This window comes from Dreissena polymorpha, chromosome 1, assembly GCF_020536995.1.
Source record: "Dreissena polymorpha isolate Duluth1 chromosome 1, UMN_Dpol_1.0, whole genome shotgun sequence".
In the NCBI taxonomy this organism is placed as follows: Eukaryota; Metazoa; Mollusca; class Bivalvia; order Myida; family Dreissenidae; genus Dreissena; species Dreissena polymorpha.
In genome coordinates, this window is record NC_068355.1 from 178,098,081 (window position 1) to 178,123,321 (window position 25,241).

The 25,241-nt window shown below is 38.2% G+C and overlaps 1 protein-coding gene across 1 annotated transcript; it reads left to right on the plus strand.

The window, feature by feature from the left end:
- The first annotated feature begins 656 nt into the window (after window positions 1–656).
- LOC127862983 (serine/threonine-protein kinase Nek10-like) lies at window positions 657–24,489 on the plus strand. Its single transcript, XM_052402278.1, has 10 exons — window positions 657–856; window positions 6,678–6,745; window positions 8,862–8,941; window positions 9,268–9,354; window positions 10,209–10,335; window positions 11,197–11,291; window positions 12,101–12,185; window positions 12,603–12,636; window positions 13,273–13,427; window positions 21,875–24,489. Exons 1-10 carry the CDS (start codon window positions 658–660, stop codon window positions 24,212–24,214), a joined length of 3,270 nt encoding a protein of 1,089 aa, XP_052258238.1. The 5' UTR covers window position 657; the 3' UTR covers window positions 24,215–24,489.
- The last annotated feature ends 752 nt before the right edge of the window (window positions 24,490–25,241 follow it).

Sequence of the window (25,241 nt, forward strand, 5' to 3'; positions counted from 1 at the left end):
TCCTGTCTACACTAGATTTTTCATCTAGTTTCAAATATTCCATAAAAGCTGAAAGTGTTTTCCCTGATTATCCTGAGGACACTTCACACACATGCATTAGGCCCGTGTTTTTAAGAGCTATTCTCAAATCTGTTTAAAACATATACCAGCTTACAGCAAACATGTTCACTGCCTTATATGTTTAACAAAGTTTAAATCCATAAAATAATTTGCTTTAAAATCATACAAATGTTCATTCCTTTATTTCAATTACTATTTAAAATAATATTTTAACAAGGTTTAACGCTTTCCCGCATAAGAAGGGAATTGAAAATGGCTATGTGCAAACACCATAAAACCAGAACAGCCTACAAGTAACTCGCAGTCTGTTCAGGTTTTTATGCTGTTTGCTGCTCATCAGTATCTTAGGGTTGGAAATTAAGCCTTTTAAACTTTAATTTAGTAAGAAAGGTCTTAAATTAAATTTAACTTTCTATCTGACTACAAATGTGTGAAAATGCATATCTAAGTGGTAAAGGGTTAAAAACGTATCTAAGTGGTAAAGGGTTTAATACATATCTAAGTGGTAAAGGGTTAAACACGTATCTAAGTGGTAAAGGGTTAAATATGTATCTAAGTGGTAAAGGGTTAAATGATGCGCATGTTTTCAGTGCCTGGATGGTGGAATCTGTCCCGGACTCGGTTCTTCAGCTGCTGATGTGCCTGAGGATCATGCTCCGGGATCCGGTGTACCAGGCGCACTTCTTCACGCTCCGGGCTGAGGACCAGCTGTCTGGGTACATGGAACGGGCGACCGGGACATACCTGCAGTTTGGGGAGACTCACTGCATGGTGGACATACTCAAGGAAATGACCAGTAAGTGGAGTGGGTTAGTGAAATACATGAGTTATGCTCTGGGAAGATGTAGCTTATAGGGACCATTTCATGTTTTGGTAAATTGACAAATTAAAAAAAGTTGTTTAAGATTCGCAAATTTTTGTTTTAGTTTTGATATTTGTGAGGAAACAGTAATACTGAACATTTAACATGCTCTAAAAAAGCCATTATTTGCATCTTTTGACGATTTAAAAACCTGAAAATCATAAAGCGTTGCAACGGGAAACGATTGAATAATTTGGAGAGTTCTGTTGTTGTTGTTATATTTTGTGAAACTACTAGGATTGCTTATATAAAGTAAAAAATACATCCTTTATATCATGAGCACGGATGGTCGAGTGGTCTAAATGGTATATTTTTACTCCAGGGTCGTTCGAGCCCTGATGAGGGTTACTTTTTTTCTTTTTTTTAATTTTATTCTTGATTTTTTACTGGACCTTTTTAAATACAATGTTTACATTTATCTATATAACGCATTTAATGACAAATTTCAATACATGCCAAAATCTGTGAAAAAGCCCCTTTAATGCATGTGCGTAACGTCGCTGTCGTTCTCAAACCTTGTAGCTACATAATGCCAAGTTTTCAGGAGAGAGAAAAAAACGTCTTATTTTTAATCAGGCAGGACACTTTCTGCTTTGATTTGATTTTTGTTTAGAAGAGACTCTCTTTAATCGCATTTTTGAAGCGGAAAGTTTTGTCGCGGATAAGCCTGTAAGCCTGGCGTATAAGCCTGTCCTGGGACAACTCTTCAGGCATGTGGGCCCATTTGTCCCGGAGCAAGGCTCAAATATTCAGGGTTTTCATGCATTGTAGTTGCGTTCTGAGAAAACTGGGTTTAATGCATGTACGTAAAGTGTCGTCCCAGATTAGCCTGTGCAGTCCACACAGGCTAATCAGGGACGACACTTTCCGCTTTAATGGTATTTTTTGTTTAAAGGAAGTCCTTTTTACCGAAAATCTTGTTTAGGCGAAAGGTGTCGTCCCTGATTAGCTTGTGCGGACTGCACAGGCAAATTTGGGACGACACTTTTCGCACATGCATAATCCCCAATTTTCTCAGAACAAAACACATTTTATTGCCGTGTTGGTCAGTCCTATAGACACATTTTTAGCTCGGCTGTTTTCGAAGAAAACCCGAAGTATTGTCATAGCCAGCTCGTCCGCCGAAGGCGTTGTGCTAAAACCTTAACATTGGCTCTAAAATTACAGGGCTCACCTACAACTTTGAAACTTCATATGTAGCTGCACCTTGATGAGTTCTACAAGACACATACATTGTGGGGTCACTAGGTCAAAAGTCAAGGTCACTGTGACCTCTACAATTGTTTAATAATTTAAAACTGCAACCGCAGCTGAGCGCTGGCACCCGCTATGCGTTGCTCTTGTTAGGTATTATACCATTGTGTGGTTATCATTTCTGTGTGTCTTTTTTTCACCATTTTGGGAATGGGGTCGGGTCCCTTTGGATTGGGAAAATTTGTGGCGTGTTGACTAAAATTGGGAAATTAGTGTTGTTGTTGTTTTGCTAAAAAAGGATTCAATATTGAGAATACATTTTTTTAGCTCATCTATTTTTTGAAAAAAAATTATGAGCTATTGTCATCACCTTGGCGTCGGCGTCCGGTTAAGTTTTGTGTTTAGGTCCACTTTTCTCAAAAAGTATCAATGCTATTGCATTCAAACTTGGTACACTTACTTACTATCATGAGGGGACTGGGCAGGCAAAGTTAGATAACTCTGGCGTGCATTTTGACTGAATTATGTGCCCTTTTTATACTTAGAAAATTGAAAATTTTGGTTAAGTTTTGCGTTTAGGTCCACTTTTTTCAGAAAGTATCAATGCTATTGCATTCAAACTTGGTACACTTACTTACTATCATGAGGGGACTGGGCAGGCAAAGTTAGATAACTCTGGCGTGCATTTTGACAGAATTATGTGCCCTTTTTATACTTAGAAAATTGAAAATTTTGGTTAAGTTTTGTGTTAAGGTCCATTTTATTCCTTAAGTATCAAAGCTATTGCTTTCATACTTGCAACACTTACTAACTACCGTAAGGGGACTGTGCAGGCAAAGTTATGTAACTCTGACTGGCATTTAGACGGAATTATGGGCCCTTTATACTTAGAAAATTGAAAGTTTGGTTAAGTTTTGTGTTTTGGTCCACTTTACCCCTAAAGTATCATAGATATTGCTTTCATACTTGGAACACTCGCAAACTATCATAAGGGTACAGTAAAAGGACAAGTTGCATAACTCTGGATGTCATTTTTACGGAATTATGGCCCTTTTTTGACTTAGTAACTTTGAATATATGGTTAAATTTTGTGTTTCGATCCACTTTACTTCTTAAGTATCAAGGCTATTGCTTTCAAACTTCAAATACTTTCATGCTATCATGAGGTTACTGTACCTGGCAAGTTGAATTTTACCTTGACCTTTGAATGACCTTGACTCTCAAGGTCAAATTATTAAATTTCTCTAAAATTGCCATAACTTCTTTATTTATGATTAGATTTGATTGATACTTTGACAAAACTACTCTTACCTGACATACCACAATAGACTCCACCCAAACCATCGCCCGTGCCCCCCCCCCCAACCCCCCCCCCCCTATTTTTTTTTTTTTTTTTTTTTTAAGATCATCTCACAAATGACCACCACACCCTCACACTATACCCCCCCCCCCCCACCCCCTCCCCAATTTTTTTTTTAAACGGTTAAAAAACACAAATATTTATTTTTATTATTTTATGTTTGAAATACCGTCCAACCATCGCACCCAAGAATCCCCCCCCCCCCCCCACCCCCCCCCACCCCCGATTTTTTTTTTCCTTTATTTCGCATTTTTGGAAGAAAATGTAATAAATGTCCACACCCCCACACAATGCACCGCTCTTCACTCCACCCCTCCCTCCTTTGTGATTGAAAATGAGAGTCCCTTCACCTTTAAAAAGAAAATTGATGAGCGGTCTGCACCCGCAAGGCGGTGCTCTTGTTTTCAGTATTATATTAACTGGTTGAACTTAATTTATATGGATGGGAAATGAACAAAATATTGAGATCTAAAAAATAAATATAATTATTAATTTTTGTTTGAAACCTTCCATTGGAAAATTTTTAGTTCCCATTTTGAAAAAATATGTCCTTTTTCCGATTGGGAATGGGGCCCTTTACCAGACTCAATTATGAATGAAAGAAAACACTGCATTCATGCCCATCCCTGTACTCGTACATGAATATGAGTCTTGCTTTGGGAAAACAGGCCTTAATGCATTGTTTAAAGTGTCGTGCCAGCTTTGTAGTCCCACAGGCTAACCAGACACAACACTAAAGTAGAGTAATCAGAAATTTCAATTGAAGCAGAATCATGCGTGTTCATGCAAGTAGTTTGCAATTTAATCATTATTTATTCCATCAAATTAACTGCCATGCATTATTTAAACAAGAATCTAACTCTCAAAAACACATTATATCATACAATATGTGTTGTTTGCATACTATTGCAAAACAATATATTCAAGGTTTTAAATAAATATGCAGCAAACAAATTACTATTGACTTCAATGTTTTGAACCCTGAAAATTTCATTTAACCATTACAATTTAAACAGGGATCATATTTTCCCGCAACATCAATCGGTCCGGATATAAATGGGGAAAAGTATCCGAAAATGTATATACGAAATCATGACAAATTACGTTAAAATATATACCATTGATTTTGCCATTCATGAAGGTGGTATAATACATGTAGAAGTAAAATTTCCTTAGGCATTTTTTTTAAAGGGAACCAGTTTTCTCAACTGGTTTTATCATTTGGTATTTCATTGTTGTTTCGTGTGCTGTTTTATCAGACTTTTTTCATCGTTGTCAATATTATTAATCTGTGTTAGTCTATACCGATGTTTTTAATTGTTGTCGACTCGATAATAGCTTACAAACATGCACTGAACCAAACAGATGTCTGTGCGTAGGTTGGCTACTGACAACAACAACCAAATATTTAATAAATAATTTGTTCATGGCCGATAGTTTAGATGCGTAGGGATTTAATCACGAGAGCGAAGCATTTGAAACCACGCATCTAATTTTCCGGTCGTGAGTTATTCAACAACAAAGTATAAAGTACACGAATTATTTCGACTCTAACACGGTTTTACTAAAGATTTATTCAATGTATATTATTTTTCTTGTGTACTATTTTATGTGAAGTTCCGCCCATAAAAATAACTTTCGGCTGTTCTGTCGATCAGATCCGCGACTTTCATTCATAATTATATTACCGGATTATTATGCTGGTGAAAAATGTATCGGCATGTTTTGTTTAGTAACAGCGCGTGCATTCAGACGCGTCTTTTCGGATGCGTCTTTAAGGTAGCGCACCTCTAATGATTTCCCGCGATTTCTTCGAAGGTTGAAGAGCCTACTATTAGGTGCCGTAGCCTAGTGGTTAAGGCGATAGACTAGAAATCTTTTGGGATATTTCCGCGCAGGTTCGAATCCTGCCGACGACGTATACTTTTTTGCCACGTGTCTTATTTATTTTCTAACGTAATTTGATTTAATATGGCATATAAGCTATATTTATTGTTTAATATGTTGCAGTTTTTATGCACATTCTTCAATTATTAAAATTATAACAACGTTATGGCGAAATTGGGTGATTTACTGTTGAAAATACGAACCATGCATGTTGCATTTTTATTTCAAAAAGTAAACGGTAAATCTGTCTATTTCTTGGTATTTTTGCTGTAAATAGTGTTTCTATAAAAACTAAGTTTAAAATATGACTTTAATGATACTATTTTGAATTTTATGACACTTTGTTTTTAACCGACCCAATTTTTACTTGGCTGAAATCACTTACATTTCATGGCGCTCTTCCATAGATAAAAATTTGTAAAAAATAAATGTCTGTAAAAGAATACTTATTTCATCTTGTTTAAACTTTAAACACCTTTACAGCATCTGTACACACCAACTGCATGCCCATATTTGGAAATTTGAATGAATTATGGAACTTTTATATACCCCAGGGGTGAAAATAAACTGGACAAAAGCCGAGCGTGGGGGTGGTTTTGAAAAAATCGGTATATTTTTTTAAAAAGCATGGAAAGCCTACCTACAAATTTGCATGTAGTTCAGTGAAATGATGCTGATTAAGAAAATAATTAATTAGATTATATTTGGATATGTGCCCATTAGAGGTGCGCTACCTTAATCCGCTGTTCACAAGTTTTTGATTCTTGGTCTGACGCGCAATAAACCGGTCCTGACCGGTTTAGAGACTGCAGCGAATGGTTTATCACACCTAATCGAGATAAGAATGTCATAAGGGTGTGTTAGCATGTACACTGTGTAATCGATTTCATGACATGAATAGCAAACAGAATCGGACCGACTGTTTGGGATTTTCAATCGGTCTTTCATGACCCCAATCGGTCTAGGACCGACAAAACCGAAAAAAATATGATCCCTGAATTTAAAGCACTGGGATTATTTGACTTAGGATTTTCAAAATCTATTGAAAACCCTGATAATGATTTTACTTTATTAAAAACTAATCAAATCTTGAAATGATGCTCTTTTTTTATCTTGAAAATCAGAAGAAGGGCTGATAGGGGCTTATTCTCTTTCAGATATTTTCCAGAAATAAAAATATATTAAATTTTACACAAGGGGGTGTAACTAGGAACAATCAGTAACAATGCACATTTTAAATTGTCACCCTCTATCAGACTTTTTTTTTCAAATTGAAAACCTGGTTTTGTGACAATTATGTTCCTTGTTTTTCAGATATTTTCCAGAAGTTATCTTCCATTGTGGAGCAGCAGCAGAGAGTGATTGCATGTGGTGCCCACAGGGTAAACTTTCCCCTTTATGCCTAGTGGACTCTCCCATCCTTCTAAATTGGATGAATTTATTTCCAAAATTAGGGATGTCTAGTATATTTATTTCTATTTTTAGAATATTTCTTACAGAAATTCCTTTAAGCAAACAGCGCAGACACTGATGAGATGCCGCATCATGCAGCGTCTCATCTTGGTCTACTCTGTTTGCCAAGGCATTTCCCTCATAGTTCATATGAGCAGTGCTCTGCTAAAACGGGGCTAGATGCATATGAGTTAACCCTTTGCATGCTGGGAAATTTGTCGTCTGCTAAAATGTCGTCTGCTGAATTTCTAAAATTAGCATTTTCTTCGATTTTTATACGCCCGTCTATGACGGGACGTATTATGGTATACCCCGCGTCTGTCCGTCCGTCCGTCTGTCCGTCCGTCCGTCTGTCCGTCCGTCCGTCCGTCTGTTAATGTCGTACGCTACGTCAAATATCCTTTGACAGATTTTCTTCAAATTTTAACACAATCTTAATATTGATAAACCCTGATCCCCTTTCGTTTTTGACGGAATTCTGAATTGTCGTTCCAGAGTTATGGGACTTTGTTCGTCAAAATTTCGTGATTTCATTGAATGTCCTACTGTAGCTCAAATATCCTTCGATGGATTTTTTTCAAATTTCAACACAATCTTAATATTGATAAACCCTGATCCCCTTTCGTTTTTGACGGAATTCTGAATTGTCGTTCCAGAGTTATGGGACTTTGTTCGTCAAAATTTCGTGATTTCATTGAATGTCCTACCGTAGCCGTCCGTCCGTCCGTCTGTTAATGTCGTACGCTACGTCAAATATCCTTTGACAGATTTTCTTCAAATTTTAACACAATCTTAATATTGATAAACCCTGATCCCCTTTCGTTTTTGACGGAATTCTGAATTGTCGTTCCAGAGTTATGGGACTTTGTTCGTCAAAATTTCGTGATTTCATTGAATGTCCTACTGTAGCTCAAATATCCTTCGATGGATTTTTTTTTTTTTTTTTTTAGTATCCCTGAAAAATTGAACAAGGTGAGCTTTTTTCTATTCCGATTGTACACTACCACTTACCCATCTACATTTCTCTTTTATTATTGGTCAAAATATCTATAACAGGTTTACTTCAACTCCATATCCTCTAAAGAAATGCATACATATACTCAAAAAAAGATATGGTATGAATGTCAAGGAGACGGCGCTCCATGCTCATGTACTTATAAAATAAACCATGTATTCAAATACAAATAAACTGAAGTAAAAAAATGATTCAAAGGCTTATTTATTACCTTACTACTTCATTGGCGAACGACGGGCGTATCATGCGCTCATGGCGCAGCTCCTCAGTTTTCAAAGAATTTTATTAGAATAGCAAACAGTTTGGTTCCTGATGAGACGCCACATTCTGTGGCGTCTCATCTGGATCCAAACTGTTTGCAAAGGCCTTCAAAATTCGGTTCCCGCACTGAAAGGGTAAAGTATTGTCCTAGATTAGCATTTACATTTTGCACAGGCTAATCAGGGATGACACTTTCCATCTAAATTGTATTGTGGCTATGAAGAAATGAACCTTTAAACGAAAATTAACATAAAATTGTAAAGCATGCCGACTACACAGGCTAATTTGGGTCACTTTACACTCATACATTAAGCCCAGTTTTCCTAGAACATGATTCAATTATTGATATGGTTGTATATTCAGGGCTTAACATTTAAGGTACTGGGACAACCAAATTTTGGTTTGGCTGTTCATGGCACTGGTGTTACATCAGTTGAACTTAATGTGAACAGTTTGAATGTTCATGGCACTGGTGTTACAACAGTTTAACTTAATGTAAACAATTTGGCTGTTCCAGGCACTGGTGTTACAACAGTTGAACTTAATGTGCACAGTTTGGCTGTTCCAGGCACTTGTGTTACATCAGTTGAACTTATTGTGAACAATTCGGCTGTTCCAGGCACTGGTGTTTCATCAGTTGAACTTAATGTGAACAGTTTGGTTGTTCCAGGCACTGGTGTTACATCAGTTGAACCTTATGTGAACAGTTTGGCTGTTCCAGGCACTGACGTTACATCAGTTTAACTTATTAGAACAATTAACTGTTGCAGGCATTGGTGTTACTGCTGACGTCAGGTGATGTTTTGCTTCTACACTGCGCTCTGGCCACGCTTGTTTGTTTAGCACAATGGTAAGGGCGTGATTTATAAGTCATACTGAGATTGAAAATTTACTATGAATGTTATGTAACAAACATTTTAAAACTTTTAAATCCTAAATACAATTTAAGTTGTTGAGTGCAAAGTCACCTTATTAAGAGTATGCTATCTGTTTTAATGTTCGAGTATTTTGTTTGCTTCTGAACAGTATAGGTTGGAAATAAAGCCTTTAAAACTTGAATCTAATACAAAAGGCCTTAATTAAATAAAGACTCTAAGGGACTTTATACGCGTCTACTTTCTAATTGCATGTCTGAGCAGTAACCGGTTAAGATATTGTAAACTGTTATTTTTGTAGCCAGAGGACCTGTGAACAGCTTGTGGACATGAACTGTATTGAACAGCTCCTGATCATTGTGCAAGGCTACGACAATGTCTCAAAAAAGTAAGTCTCTCTTGTTTGTACTGTAATTTCATAGATATTTGTTGGTGTAACATTTCGCAGTGTTTGTCTCAAAAAAGTAAGTTCCTCTTGTTTACTGTAAATTCATGGATATTTGTTGGCGTAACATTTCGCAGTTTTTGTCTCAAAAAAGTGAGTCAGTCTCTTGTTTGTACTGTAAATTCATGTTTATTTGTTGGCAATACTTTTCGCATTTTTGTCTCAAAAAGTAAGTCTCTCTTGTTCGTACTGTAAATTTGTGTATATTTGTTGGCATAACATTTTGCGTTTTTTTTTGAAAAAATGACTTAACTGTAGACACACACATTTGTGGTCTTCTGATTTGGAAAGAAAGGGATTTTTGGTTGTGTTTGTGTTAAATTTGTGGATTGGTCAACCCACTAAATCTATGAAAATAAATGTTCTAAGAATAATAAAGATTTTACAGTAACAGTTGTTTTGTTGTGTTTTTGTTTGTGTAGTATTGCAGCAACCAATGTAACCACCGTTGATCTAGTTTATGTTGTCAATCAGTTGGTTTCACTTTTCATATGTTATTATGGTCAACATTCCTTTAACCATTAATAGATTATTATTTCATGCCTATTTAATAAATACCATACTTTTCATCACCATGTTCAATAAGTATTTATTATTTGTAGCTATTAAGGTCTTATGTATGTTGGTTGGCTATTTACTTATGTATTTACCAATAAATTGACTGACCTACTTTTGACAAATGTACAACCTAACAAACAAAAACAATTTACTCATTATGAGCCTGCGGAAGAAAGAATAAGTTCCCTCAAGATGCTTTTTCAAATGCTTTTTTACAAATCACTTGCTGTCGTTGCTAGGCAAGCCACGCGGTTGCTAGGCCAGCTGTGCCAAGATGTTCGCACGGCAACGGCCCTCAAGCTTCACGATGGTGTCCCGATACTGCTGAGTCAGCTGGTGTCGGACAGCGCCAGTCTTCTGCACCAGGTATAGGATGGAACTTAGTGGAGTCGTGTTTTGAGAAAACTGGACTTAATGTATGTACGTAAATTGTCATCCCAGATTAGCCTGTGCAGTCTGCACAGGCTAATCAGGGACAACACTTTCCGCTTTTATGGTATTTTTTTGTTTAAAGAAAGTCCCTTCTACACGAAAATCCAGTTAAGGCGAAAAGTGTTGTCCCTGATTAGCCTGTGCGTACTGCACAGGCTAATCTGGGACGACACTTTACGTACATGCATTACACCAAGTTTTCTCAGAACACCAATTAGTGGTTACCCTTGCATCCAAGGTCGGTAGATTTATGTCCAGGCAAGTCAATGGCAAAATTTGGTTGTCCGTCCAGTTCACCAGCTTTTAAACAAGCAAAATCATTGAATTGATATCCCCCACCAATTTCAAAATGTTGTGACGGACAGACAAAATAACAAATGGAATGACAGACAACACCAATTCTATATTCATTTGCCTTTGGAAGGGGATAAAAAAGCTTGAAATAGTTTTCCCACATTTTATCATTTTATTTTTAAAAGCAAGAAGATTTAGACTTATAAATGGACATCATGCAGTGAGTCATGATATTCTTCAATTGAACCGCGCTCTGTGAAAAGGGGGTTTATTGCATGAGCCAAAAGTGTCGTCCCAGTTAAGTTTTCACAGTGATCACTGCAGAGGCTAATCTCATACAACACTTTCTGCACAAGCATTAATCAGGACAAGGCACAATTAGATAATAATGATATGTAGTGGGTTCTGGGCTACCTACTCTTTGCTTGAGCTACCAAAGCACTAAGAGATGTTTGCATGTCTTGGCAACCTTCAGTAAAGTATATATTTCTATCCTTATAGGTAGTGAGGTGCATCTGCAGCCTGTGTGTCGACTCTGAGATCAGCAAGAACGTGAGGCAGATGGGTGGGATACCCCTCCTCCTGTCCATTCTCAAGTGAGTGCAGACAACAGATTAGCCTGTGCAGTCTGCATAGACTTATCAGGGACAACACTTTCCGCTTTTATGATATTTGTTGTTAATGTGAGGCAGATGGTAGGGAAATGTCCATACTCAAGTGAGTGCAATTTTATTGTTTTTTTTCACCATTTTGGCAATGAGACCAAGGCCCTTTGGATGGGAAAAATTGCTTCATTTTGAATAAAATTGAGAATATTTTTTTTTAAATAACTTTAAAATTGGGAAGAGTGTTTTCAATATTATATTGACTAAGGCTTAACTTATAGCTATGAAGATGAACAAAATATAAATAAGAGGTACTTTTTAGAAACCGTCAATTGGGAATTGAAGGCTCTCCTTTGGGAAAAATCAGGCTCAATTTTGTAACCAAATTTGACAAAAAACAAGTGAGTGCCACAAGTATTGAGACACACAATCGGGGCATTTTTTCTTTCCTCAGCATGGACCCAATACACACAAAGGCCCTTTTCTCCTAAGAAAATTACTTTTAATGTATAGTAGTAGTTAACAACAGACAAAGCATATAAGTTAGTGAAGTGTCTTGTAAACTTTACAATTTTACGAAGTTGTGTGTTGAAAAAAACATACAAAGTACATAAAAAGGAAAAAAAAAGCATCTTCCCGTGTGAAAAGACAACAAATAATGTTTACATTGTAATAACGCTTGATTGGTCATTGTCGGCTCAGGTATCACCCCGGGCACTCCCAAGTAACAAAAAATCAACAAATTTAATGTCCCACAAATAACAACGATTTTACACTATTTGTTTTGGCTGATGTTGCAGTGACCGGACTTTCATCTCGGAGCAGACAGAAACCAGCGGTACGGGCAGCGCTGGGTTACATCAGAGGACAGGAGTGCCTGACCAGGTCTGACAAATGTATTAAGCCCTGATTTCCCATACTCACATGTAATAAGCCCTGATTTCCCATACTCATATGTATTTAGCCCTGATTTCCCATACTCATATGTATTAAGCCCTTATTTCCCATACTCACATGTTTTAAGCCCTGATTTCCCATACTCATATGTATTAAGCCCTGATTTCCCATACTCATATGTATTAAGCCCTGATTTCCCATACTCACATGTATTAAGCCCTGATTTCCCAGAACATGGATCATTTACATGAAATTCTTAATGATATTCATTGATCGTTCTTCGAACAAAAACACAAGTATCCCTTTTAAACAATCATTTCTATAGATGTATTCTTGTATTTATTTATGAGTAAAGTATATGTCACACAACCCAAAATTGATTATTTTATCTTTTCTATATTTCAGGATTTTAGTGAGACACAGTACAAGTTGAAACAAGGTAGATGTTTTCCCGTAATTATGTCAGTCCTTCAGTACATTTTAATTGTTAGTTAATTTTAATGGTTTGGTTATTTGAGTGTTAATGTCCCCCCCACCCCCTAGATAAGTAAATGGCAGGTGAAGACTCGTTTCATTTTAGCCTGCAGCAATGTCCTTTCTATGCCTATTCCAGCCTACTGCAATGTCCTTTCTATGCCCATTCAAGCCTACTGCAATGTCCCTTCTATGCCTATGCCAGCCTGCTGCAATGTCCTTTCTATGCCCATTCAAGCCTGCTGAAATGCTCTTTCTATGCCCATTTAAGCCTGCCGCAATGTCCTTTTTATGCCCATTCCAGCGTGCTGTAATGCCCTTTCTAAGCCCATTCCAGCCTGCTCCAATGTCCTTTCTATGTCCATTCCAGCCTGCTGCAATGTCCTTTCTATGCCCATTCCAACCTGCTGCAATGTCCTTTCTATGCCCATTTCAGCCTGCTGCAATGTCCTTTCTATGCCCATTCCAGCCTGCTGCAATGTCCTTTCTATGCCCATTCCAGCCTGCTGCAATGTCCTTTCTATGCCCAGTTCAGCCTGCTGCAATGTCCTTTCTATGTTCATTCCAGCCTGTTGCAATGTCCTTTCTATGCCCATTCCAGCCTGCTGCAATGCCCTGTGTCAGCTGGTATTGAGTGACACCAACGCTCAACAGATAGCGGAGGCCAATGGCGTGTACAGTCTGGGTCAGCTGATCTTGCCACCATCAGAGGGAGCTGTGTCCGCCCGGGAACGCAAGGCTGCAGCACAGCTACAGGTAGGCGCAATTGAAACAAGCCTCGGCCAGGGAAATTTGGGCTTAATTCATTGGCCCAAAGTGTTGTTGCAGATGGTATATATAGGCTTATCAGGAACGACACCTTCCTCTTTTATTGCATTTTTTGTTTAAAGAAAGTCTTTCTTAACAAAAATCCAGTTAAAGGGTAATTCACTTTAATCTGGGCTAACTTTATAGAGGTCAATATTCTGGACCATAATTCACTATTAACTGTGCTTACTTAACAAAGGTATCTGTGCTAAGTTTACAGAGGTCAACATTCTGGACCATACTTCACTATTAACTGAGCTTACTTAACAAAGGTATCTGGGCTAAGTTTACAGAGGTCAACATTCTGGACCATAATTCACTATTAACTGTACTTACTTAACAAAGGTATCTGTGCTAAGTTTACAGTGGTCAACATTCTGGACCATACTTCACTATTAACTGTGCTTACTTAACAAAGGTATCTGTGCTAAGTTTACAGAGGTCAACATTCTGGACCATACTTCACTATTAACTGAGCTTACTTAACAAAGGTATCTGGGCTAAGTTTACAGAGGTCAACATTCTGGACCATAATTCACTATTAACTGTGCTTACTTAACAAAGGTATCTGTGCTAAGTTTACAGTGGTCAACATTCTGGACCATAATTCACTATTAACTGAGCTTACTTAACAAAGGTATCTGGGCTAAGTTTACAGAGGTCAACATTCTGGACCATAATTCACTATTAACTGAGCTTACTTAACAAAGGTATCTGTGCTAAGTTTACAGAGGTCAACATTCTGGACCATACTTCACTATTAACTGAGCTTACTTAACAAAGGTATCTGTGCTAAGTTTACAGGGGTCAATATTCTGGACCATAATTCACTATTAACTGTGCTTACTTAACAAAGGTATCTGTGCTAAGTTTACAGAGGTCAACATTCTGGACCATACTTCACTATTAACAGTGCTTACTTAACAAAGGTATCTGTGCTAAGTTTACAGAGGTCAACATTCTGGACCATAATTCACTATTAACTGTGCTTACTTAACAAAGGTATCTGTGCTAAGTTTACAGAGGTCAACATTCTGGACCATAATTCACTATTAACTGTGCTTACTTAACAAAGGTATCTGTGCTAAATTTACAGTGGTCAATATTCTGGACCATACTTCACTATTAACTGAGCTTACTTAACAAAGGTATCTGTGCTAAGTTTACAGAGGTCAATATTCTGGACCATACTTCACTATTAACTGTGCTTACTTAACAAAGGTATCTGTGCTAAGTTTACAGAGGTCAATATTCTGGACCATACTTCACTATTAACTGAGCTTACTTAACAAAGGTATCTGTGCTAAGTTTACAGAGGTCAACATTCTGGACCATACTTCACTATTAACTGAGCTTACTTAACAAAGGTATCTGTGCTAAGTTTACAGAGGTCAACATTCTGGACCATAATTCACTATTAACTGAGCTTACTTAACAAAGGTATCTGTGCTAAGTTTACAGAGGTCAACATTCTGGACCATACTTCACTATTAACAGTGCTTACTTAACAAAGGTATCTGTGCTAAGTTTACAGAGGTCAACATTCAGGACCATACTTCACTATTAACTGAGCTTACTTAACAAAGGTATCTGTGCTAAGTTTACAGTGGTCAACATTCTGGACCATACTTCACTATTAACTGAGCTTACTTAACAAAGGTATCTGTGCTAAGTTTACAGAGGTCAACATTCTGGACCATAATTCACTATTAACTGTGCTTACTTAACAAAGGTATCTGTGCTAAGTTTACAGAGGTCAACATTCTGGACCATACTTCACTATTAACAGTGCTTACTTAACAAAGGTATCTGTGCTAAGTTTACAGTGGTCAACATTCTGGACCATAATTCACTATTAACTGTGCTTACTTAACAAAGGTATCTGTGCTAAGTTTACAGTGGTCAACATTCTGGACCATAATTCACTATTAACTGTGCTTACTTAACAAAGGTATCTGTGCTAAGTTTACAGAGGTCAATATTCTGGACCATACTTCACTATTAACTGTGCTTACTTAACAAAGGTATCTGTGCTAAGTTTACAGAGGTCAACATTCTGGACCATACTTCACTATTAACTGAGCTTACTTAACAAAGGTATCTGTGCTAAGTTTACAGAGGTCAACATTCTGGACCATAATTCACTATTAACTGAGCTTACTTAACAAAGGTATCTGTGCTAAGTTTACAGAGGTCAACATTCTGGACCATACTTCACTATTAACAGTGCTTACTTAACAAAGGTATCTGTGCTAAGTTTACAGTGGTCAACATTCTGGACCATAATTCACTATTAACTGAGCTTACTTAACAAAGGTATCTGTGCTAAGTTTACAGTGGTCAACATTCTGGACCATAATTCACTATTAACTGAGCTTACTTAACAAAGGTATCTGTGCTAAGTTTACAGAGGTCAATATTCTGGACCATACTTCACTATTAACTGTGCTTACTTAACAAAGGTATCTGTGCTAAGTTTACAGAGGTCAACATTCTGGACCATAATTCACTATTAACTGAGCTTACTTAACAAAGGTATCTGTGCTAAGTTTACAGTGGTCAACATTCAGGACCATACTTCACTATTAACTGTGCTTACTTAACAAAGGTATCTGTGCTAAGTTTACAGAGGTCAATATTCTGGACCATACTTCACTATTAACTGAGCTTACTTAACAAAGGTATCTGTGCTAAGTTTACAGTGGTCAACATTCTGGACCATAATTCACTATTAACTGTGCTTACTTAACAAAGGTATCTGTGCTAAGTTTACAGAGGTCAATATTCTGGACCATACTTTACTATTAACTGTGCTTACTTAACAAAGGTATCTGTGCTAAGTTTACAGTGGTCAACATTCAGGACCATACTTCACTATTAACTGTGCTTACTTAACAAAGGTATCTGTGCTAAGTTTACAGAGGTCAACATTCAGGACCATAATTCACTATTAACTGAGCTTACTTAACAAAGGTATCTGTGCTAAGTTTACAGAGGTCAACATTCTGGACCATAATTCACTATTAACTGTGCTTACTTAACAAAGGTATCTGTGCTAAGTTTACAGAGGTCAACATTCTGGACCAAACTTCACTATTAACTGAGCTTACTTAACAAAGGTATCTGTGCTAAGTTTACAGAGGTCAACATTCTGGACCATACTTCACTATTAACTGTGCTTACTTAACAAAGGTATCTGTGCTAAGTTTACAGTGGTCAACATTCAGGACCATACTTCACTATTAACTGTGCTTACTTAACAAAGGTATCTGTGCTAAGTTTACAGAGGTCAACATTCTGGACCATAATTCACTATTAACTGAGCTTACTTAACAAAGGTATCTGTGCTAAGTTTACAGAGGTCAACATTCTGGACCATAATTCACTATTAACTGTGCTTACTTAACAAAGGTATCTGTGCTAAGTTTACAGAGGTCAATATTCTGGACCATAATTCACTATTAACTGAGCTTACTTAACAAAGGTATCTGTGCTAAGTTTACAGTGGTCAATATTCTGGACCATAATTCACTATTAACTGTGCTTACTTAACAAAGGTATCTGTGCTAAGTTTACAGGGGTCAATATTCTGGACCATAATTCACTATTAACTGTCCTTACTTAACAAAGGTATCTGTGCTAAGTTTACAGAGGTCAACATTCTGGACCATACTTCACTATTAACTGAGCTTACTTAACAAAGGTATCTGTGCTAAGTTTACAGAGGTCAACATTCTGGACCATACTTCACTATTAACTGTGCTTACTTAACAAAGGTATCTGTGCTAAGTTTACAGAGGTCAACATTCTGGACCATACTTCACTATTAACTGTGCTTACTTAACAAAGGTATCTGTGCTAAGTTTACAGAGGTCAATATTCTGGACCATAATTCACTATTAACTGAGCTTACTTAACAAAGGTATCTGTGCTAAGTTTACAGTGGTCAATATTCTGGACCATAATTCACTATTAACTGTGCTTACTTAACAAAGGTATCTGTGCTAAGTTTACAGGGGTCAATATTCTGGACCATAATTCACTATTAACTGAGCTTACTTAACAAAGGTATCTGTGCTAAGTTTACAGTGGTCAACATTCTGGACCATAATTCACTATTAACTGTGCTTACTTAACAAAGGTATCTGGGCTAAGTTTACAGAGGTCAACATTCTGGACCATAATTCACTATTAACTGTGCTTACTTAACAAAGGTATCTGTGCTAAGTTTACAGTGGTCAACATTCTGGACCATACTTCACTATTAACTGTGCTTACTTAACAAAGGTATCTGTGCTAAGTTTACAGGGGTCAATATTCAGGACCATAATTCACTATTAACTGTGCTTACTTAACAAAGGTATCTGTGCTAAGTTTACAGAGGTCAACATTCTGGACCATACTTCACTATTAACTGAGCTTACTTAACAAAGGTATCTGTGCTAAGTTTACAGAGGTCAACATTCTGGACCATACTTCACTATTAACTGTGCTTACTTAACAAAGGTATCTGTGCTAAGTTTACAGAGGTCAACATTCTGGACCATAATTCACTATTAACAGTGCTTACTTAACAAAGGTATCTGTGCTAAGTTTACAGAGGTCAACATTCTGGACCATAATTCACTATTAACTGTGCTTACTTAACAAAGGTATCTGGGCTAAGTTTACAGAGGTCAACATTCAGGACCATAATTCACTATTAACTGTACTTACTTAACAAAGGTATCTGTGCTAAGTTTACAGAGGTCAACATTCTGGACCATAATTCACTATTAACTGTCCTTACTTAACAAAGGTATCTGTGCTAAGTTTACAGAGGTCAACATTCAGGACCATAATTCACTATTAACTGTACTTACTTAACAAAGGTATCTGTGCTAAGTTTACAGAGGTCAACATTCTGGACCATAATTCACTATTAACAGTGCTTACTTAACAAAGGTATCTGTGCTAAGTTTACAGTGGTCAACATTCTGGACCATACTTCACTATTAACTGTGCTTACTTAACAAAGGTATCTGTGCTAAGTTTACAGTGGTCAACATTCTGGACCATACTTCACTATTAACTGAGCTTACTTAACAAAGGTATCTGTGCTAAGTTTACAGTGGTCAATATTCTGGACCATAATTCACTATTAACTGTGCTTACTTAACAAAGGTATCTGTGCTAAGTTTACAGAGGTCAATATTCTGGATCATAATTCACTATTAACTGTGCTTACTTAACAAAGGTATCTGTGCTAAGTTTACAGAGGTCAACATTCTGGACCATACTTCACTATTAACTGTGCTTACTTAACAAAGGTATCTGTGCTAAGTTTACAGAGGTCAACATTCTGGACCATACTTCACTATTAACTGTGCTTACTTAACAAAGGTATCTGGGCTAAGTTTACAGAGGTCAATATTCTGGACCATACTTTACTATTAACTGAGCTTACTTAACAAAGGTATCTGTGCTAAGTTTACAGAGGTCAACATTCTGGACCATAATTCACTATTAACTGTGCTTACTTAACAAAGGTATCTGTGCTAAGTTTACAGAGGTCAACATTCTGGACCATAATTCACTATTAACTGAGCTTACTTAACAAAGGTATCTGTGCTAAGTTTACAGAGGTCAATATTCTGGACCATAATTCACTATTAACTGAGCTTACTTAACAAAGGTATCTGTGCTAAGTTTACAGAGGTCAACATTCTGGACCATACTTCACTATTAACAGTGCTTACTTAACAAAGGTATCTGTGCTAAGTTTACAGACGTCAATATTCTGGACCATAATTCACTATTAACTGAGCTTACTTAACAAAGGTATCTGTGCTAAGTTTACAGAGGTCAATATTCTGGACCATAATTCACTATTAACTGAGCTTACTTAACAAAGGTATCTGTGCTAAGTTTACAGAGGTCAACATTCTGGACCATACTTCACTATTAACAGTGCTTACTTAACAAAGGTATCTGTGCTAAGTTTACAGAGGTCAACATTCTGGACCATAATTCACTATTAACTGTGCTTACTTAACAAAGGTATCTGTGCTAAGTTTACAGAGGTCAATATTCTGGACCATAATTCACTATTAACTGAGCTTACTTAACAAAGGTATCTGTGCTAAGTTTACAGAGGTCAACATTCTGGACCATACTTCACTATTAACAGTGCTTACTTAACAAAGGTATCTGGGCTAAGTTTACAGTGGTCAACATTCTGGACCATAATTCACTATTAACTGTGCTTACTTAACAAAGGTATCTGTGCTAAGTTTACAGAGGTCAATATTCTGGACCATACTTCACTATTAACTGTGCTTACTTAACAAAGGTATCTGTGCTAAGTTTACAGTGGTCAACATTCTGGACCATAATTCACTATTAACTGTGCTTACTTAACAAAGGTATCTGTGCTAAGTTTACAGTGGTCAACATTCTGGACCATAATTCACTATTAACTGTGCTTACTTAACAAAGGTATCTGTGCTAAGTTTACAGAGGTCAACATTCTGGACCATAATTCACTATTAACTGTGCTTACTTAACAAAGGTATCTGTGCTAAGTTTACAGAGGTCAACATTCTGGACCATAATTCACTATTAACTGTGCTTACTTAACAAAGGTATCTGTGCTAAGTTTACAAAGGTCAACATTCTGGACCATAATTCACTATTAACTGAGCTTACTTAACAAAGGTATCTGGGCTAAGTTTACAGAGGTCAACATTCTGGACCATACTTCACTATTAACTGAGCTTACTTAACAAAGGTATCTGTGCTAAGTTTACAGAGGTCAACATTCTGGACCATAATTCACTATTAACTGTACTTACTTAACAAAGGTATCTGTGCTAAGTTTACAGAGGTCAACATTCTGGACCATACTTTACTATTAACTGTGCTTACTTAACAAAGGTATCTGTGCTAAGTTTACAGAGGTCAACATTCTGGACCATACTTCACTATTAACTGTGCTTACTTAACAAAGGTATCTGGGCTAAGTTTACAGAGGTCAACATTCTGGACCATACTTCACTATTAACTGTGCTTACTTAACAAAGGTATCTGTGCTAAGTTTACAGGGGTCAATATTCTGGACCATACTTTACTATTAACTGTGCTTACTTAACAAAGGTATCTGTGCTAAGTTTACAGAGGTCAACATTCAGGACCATACTTCACTATTAACTGTGCTTACTTAACAAAGGTATCTGTGCTAAGTTTACAGAGGTCAATATTCTGGACCATACTTCACTATTAACTGTGCTTACTTAACAAAGGTATCTGTGCTAAGTTTACAGTGGTCAATATTCTGGACCATACTTCACTATTAACTGAGCTTACTTAACAAAGGTATCTGTGCTAAGTTTACAGAGGTCAATATTCTGGACCATAATTCACTATTAACTGTGCTTACTTAACAAAGGTATCTGTGCTAAGTTTACAGAGGTCAACATTCTGGACCATAATTCACTATTAACTGAGCTTACTTAACAAAGGTATCTGTGCTAAGTTTACAGTGGTCAACATTCTGGACCATAATTCACTATTAACTGTGCTGACTTAACAAAGGTATCTGTGCTAAGTTTACAGAGGTCAATATTCTGGACCATAATTCACTATTAACTGTGCTTACTTAACAAAGGTATCTGGGCTAAGTTTACAGAGGTCAATATTCTGGACCATACTTCACTATTAACTGTGCTTACTTAACAAAGGTATCTGTGCTAAGTTTACAGAGGTCAATATTCTGGACCATAATTCACTATTAACTGAGCTTACTTAACAAAGGTATCTGTGCTAAGTTTACAGTGGTCAATATTCTGGACCATACTTCACTATTAACTGAGCTTACTTAACAAAGGTATCTGTGCTAAGTTTACAGGGGTCAATATTCTGGACCATACTTCACTATTAACTGAGCTTACTTAACAAAGGTATCTGTGCTAAGTTTACAGGGGTCAATATTCTGGACCATACTTCACTATTAACTGAGCTTACTTAACAAAGGTATCTGTGCTAAGTTTACAGAGGTCAACATTCTGGACCATACTTCACTATTAACTGAGCTTACTTAACAAAGGTATCTGTGCTAAGTTTACAGAGGTCAATATTCTGGACCATACTTCACTATTAACTGAGCTTACTTAACAAAGGTATCTGTGCTAAGTTTACAGTGGTCAACATTCTGGACCATAATTCACTATTAACTGAGCTTACTTAACAAAGGTATCTGTGCTAAGTTTACAGTGGTCAATATTCTGGACCATACTTCACTATTAACTGAGCTTACTTAACAAAGGTATCTGTGCTAAGTTTACAGTGGTCAACATTCTGGACCATACTTCACTATTAACTGAGCTTACTTAACAAAGGTATCTGTGCTTACTTTACAGAGGTCAGCATTCCGGACCCTCCGGTTCTTGTTCAGCATGGAGCGGAACCGCCGCCTCTTCAAGAAACTCTTCCCTGCCGAGCTGTACATATTATTCATAGACGTGGGTCATTACAACTGGGACATGGCAGCGTACAAACCCCTCGTACAGGCCATCAACGGTCTGTCCCCGGACCAGCTGAAATCCGTCCGGGATGGTGTTGGGGAGCTTAATCAGAACCGGACACCCACCCACTACATCCAGGACTATGCGGTTTTCGAGCACTTGGGACGAGGTGCTTTTGGAAGTGTGTATAAGGTTCGAAAGAAAGTTGGACAGACTTTCTTGGCATTGAAAGAGATTGACATGAAGAACCCAGCCTTTGGCAAGAGTTCCACAGAGAGAGACAAAAGCATGGGAGAGGCACTGAGTGAGCTGCAAATCATGAGGCAGGGCATTCGGCACCCCAACATTGTGCGCTACCACAAGACATTCGTGCAAGCTAGCACCCTGTTCATCATCATGGATCTCATCGAGGGTGCCCCCCTCAACGAGCACTTCAACTCCCTCCGCGAGAAGCAGTCAAGGTTTGCGGAGACCCGTATATGGCACATCCTCCTACAGATGCTTCAGGCTCTACGGTATCTCCACAAAGACAAGGGCATAGTGCATCGTGACCTCACCCCTAACAATATCATGCTGGCAGAGGACGACAAAGTTACAATCACTGATTTTGGCCTGGCTAAGGTGAAGGGCACAGACACCAGCAAGATGACGTCCCAGTGTGGTACCATCCTCTACTCAAGCCCAGAGATGGTGGAGGGGGCCCCGTACACAGAGAAGGTCGATGTGTGGGCACTCGGTTGTATCCTCTACCAGATGTGCGTCCTTGACCCTCCGTTCTACAACACCAACATGCTCAAACTTGTAACAGATATTGTACAAGGCATCTACAAGCCAGTACCAGATGGGCTGTATTCAGACAGATTAGTAAACCTAATCAAACGTTGTATCTGCCCGCGTGCAGACTTGCGTCCGGACACTGAGCAGCTTGCGGGCTCGCTGTCTGACGTCATCCTACGTCACATGGATGCCGTGCAGGCAGCCCAGGTCTCCCTGCAGAACAAACTTGACCGTGAACGGAGGAAAACTCAGAAGCATTTTGTGGAGTCAAATCAGTTAATGCAGGGTTACCACCGACTGTTTGCTTCGCCGTACCGGCCGTGTAATCTCGGAGACAGTCACGGCCTCGGGACTTCGGGTTGCGACAGTCAGCAGTCGTCTGCACTCAATAGTCCAATGGAGAACGAGTCTGTCAGTTGGACGTCGGATGAAGACTCTTGGCAGAGCAGCGAGTGTGACTCCCTGAGCCGGGAAAGCAGCGCTGGGAGCTCCAGGGGTGGAAGTCAGCGGCTCCACAGCCATCTTCCACCAGTGCCGACACCACATTCACTCTCACAGCAACTGGCAGTTGATATTCCTCAAATAGCTAAGGTCAGCAGGGACTCTGGTTTTGGATCATGCGACCCCTCGCCTGTGTCCCCGGATGCGCGCCGGTATTCACGATCTTACAGCACCCCGGGCAACAGTAGCGGGCCAAAGAAGAAAACGTTAAAAGCAAAAGAGCCGCAGACCCTGACGATATCCAATCGACGCGTGCGTCAGATCAACGACCCGATCACGCAGCTGCTGCACACGCTTCACAAGATTGTCTACATCTCCCAGCTGCCTCCCACACTGAGTCCAAATCCCCGCAGACGCGTCATTGAGAGGTTCAAGAGGGCACTGTTTGCACCAGGCAGCTCCTCTTTGCACCTGAAAGGAGAACTACATAAGCTGAACATCGGATCTCGAGAAGTGATCGATTTAAACGTGGGATCCCTCAGTGAAAGAATCAACTCGGCCGGTTCTGACTGGAGCCTAGGATCCGGTCGCAACGCTGGAACCAGCGACACAAGTCTGGGCTGCAGAAGCCGCGAGGGTAGCGGGAAGTTACGATCTCGGAGCTCATCACGACCTCGAGTCGGTTCAGCGGGGTCTGGAAGTTCAGACTCATCCCTAGGCTCGACTATCAAAGACACCCCGACCCCTCGATCTCTCAGCGATACTCTGGGCTCTACCATCAAAGGAACGCCGACCCCTCGATCTCTCAGCAATACTCTGACCACACGGGATCCACCGGATTCTCTGATCGTCGATGTGACCCACTTAGAACAGGAGGACAATGTGACCTACGAGCAGCTGCAGTCGATGATTGAGACGGTGTTGGTGGAGTGTGGGTACTACAGCGGCGGGAATGAATCTCGAAACGGGTCTAAGAAGGCAAGGACCCCGGATGTTGCAAGGGCACGAATACAGTAATGAGAACTTAAAGACAAATTTAGATTGCATCTGAATTTTGGAGTTTTAATACAATGTGAAAATAGCCATGGCTCTTGTTTTGTGTTTGATACGATTGTGGGCCCATAGTAATTACTAACAATCAAAGATTGAAAGACGCTTTAATTTTTCAATTGAGTTTTATATATTTATTACCTGTTATTTATTTAATTTAAATATTATGTTTAGATTGTTTCACTCTATGGTACCCGTACATATCATGAATGTATTCCGATTGCAATACATGTATTCTTTTTTGTTTTCTGTTACCTTAGTTGAATAAGATAAAAAAAGTATTGCTTTATTTAATATTTACAGATATATACTTGTTGATTATAATAATATATAATAATGCTTACTTGTTATGCAAGTGAATTAAATTATTCACTCTTATGCACTCATGTGAAAATAAAATTGTTGTCATTAAGTGAATTGTTAACTTCGTCGTACATACCCCAGCAGGTCGTTTGTTACAAGGGTTTGCAGCAGTATCAGGCATTGACTGACATGAAACAGTTTAAATGGGCTCAGTTAACCCTTTCCCACTCAGAAGCAAAGTGAAAATGGGTGTAATGTGTAAACATCATAAAACCAGAACAGCCTGCGAGTAACTGGCAGTCTGTTCAGGTTTTATTATGTTTGCTGCTCATTAGTATCTTAGGGTTGGAAATGAAGCCTTTAAAACTTGAATCTAGTTAGAAAAGCATTTAATTAAATTAAACTTTCTCAGGGACTACAAATGAGTAAAAATACGATCAAAGTGGTAAAGGGTAAAGAATAAACTACATTTGAAGAATTGAGATGAGCTTTAGTGGAACCTCCTGTTCTTGTTCCCACTCTACCCCCAACCCCATATTTTTTTTAATGAACAGCTAAACACCTTTCAAACTCTGGTCAGTCTTGGTCTTTTGGTGTACTATATCCATTTTTACATTCCTCAAAGTATTTAGAAGGGTACAACATATCCATTATGACATTGATCACAGTTTATACAAGGAGATACCAATTC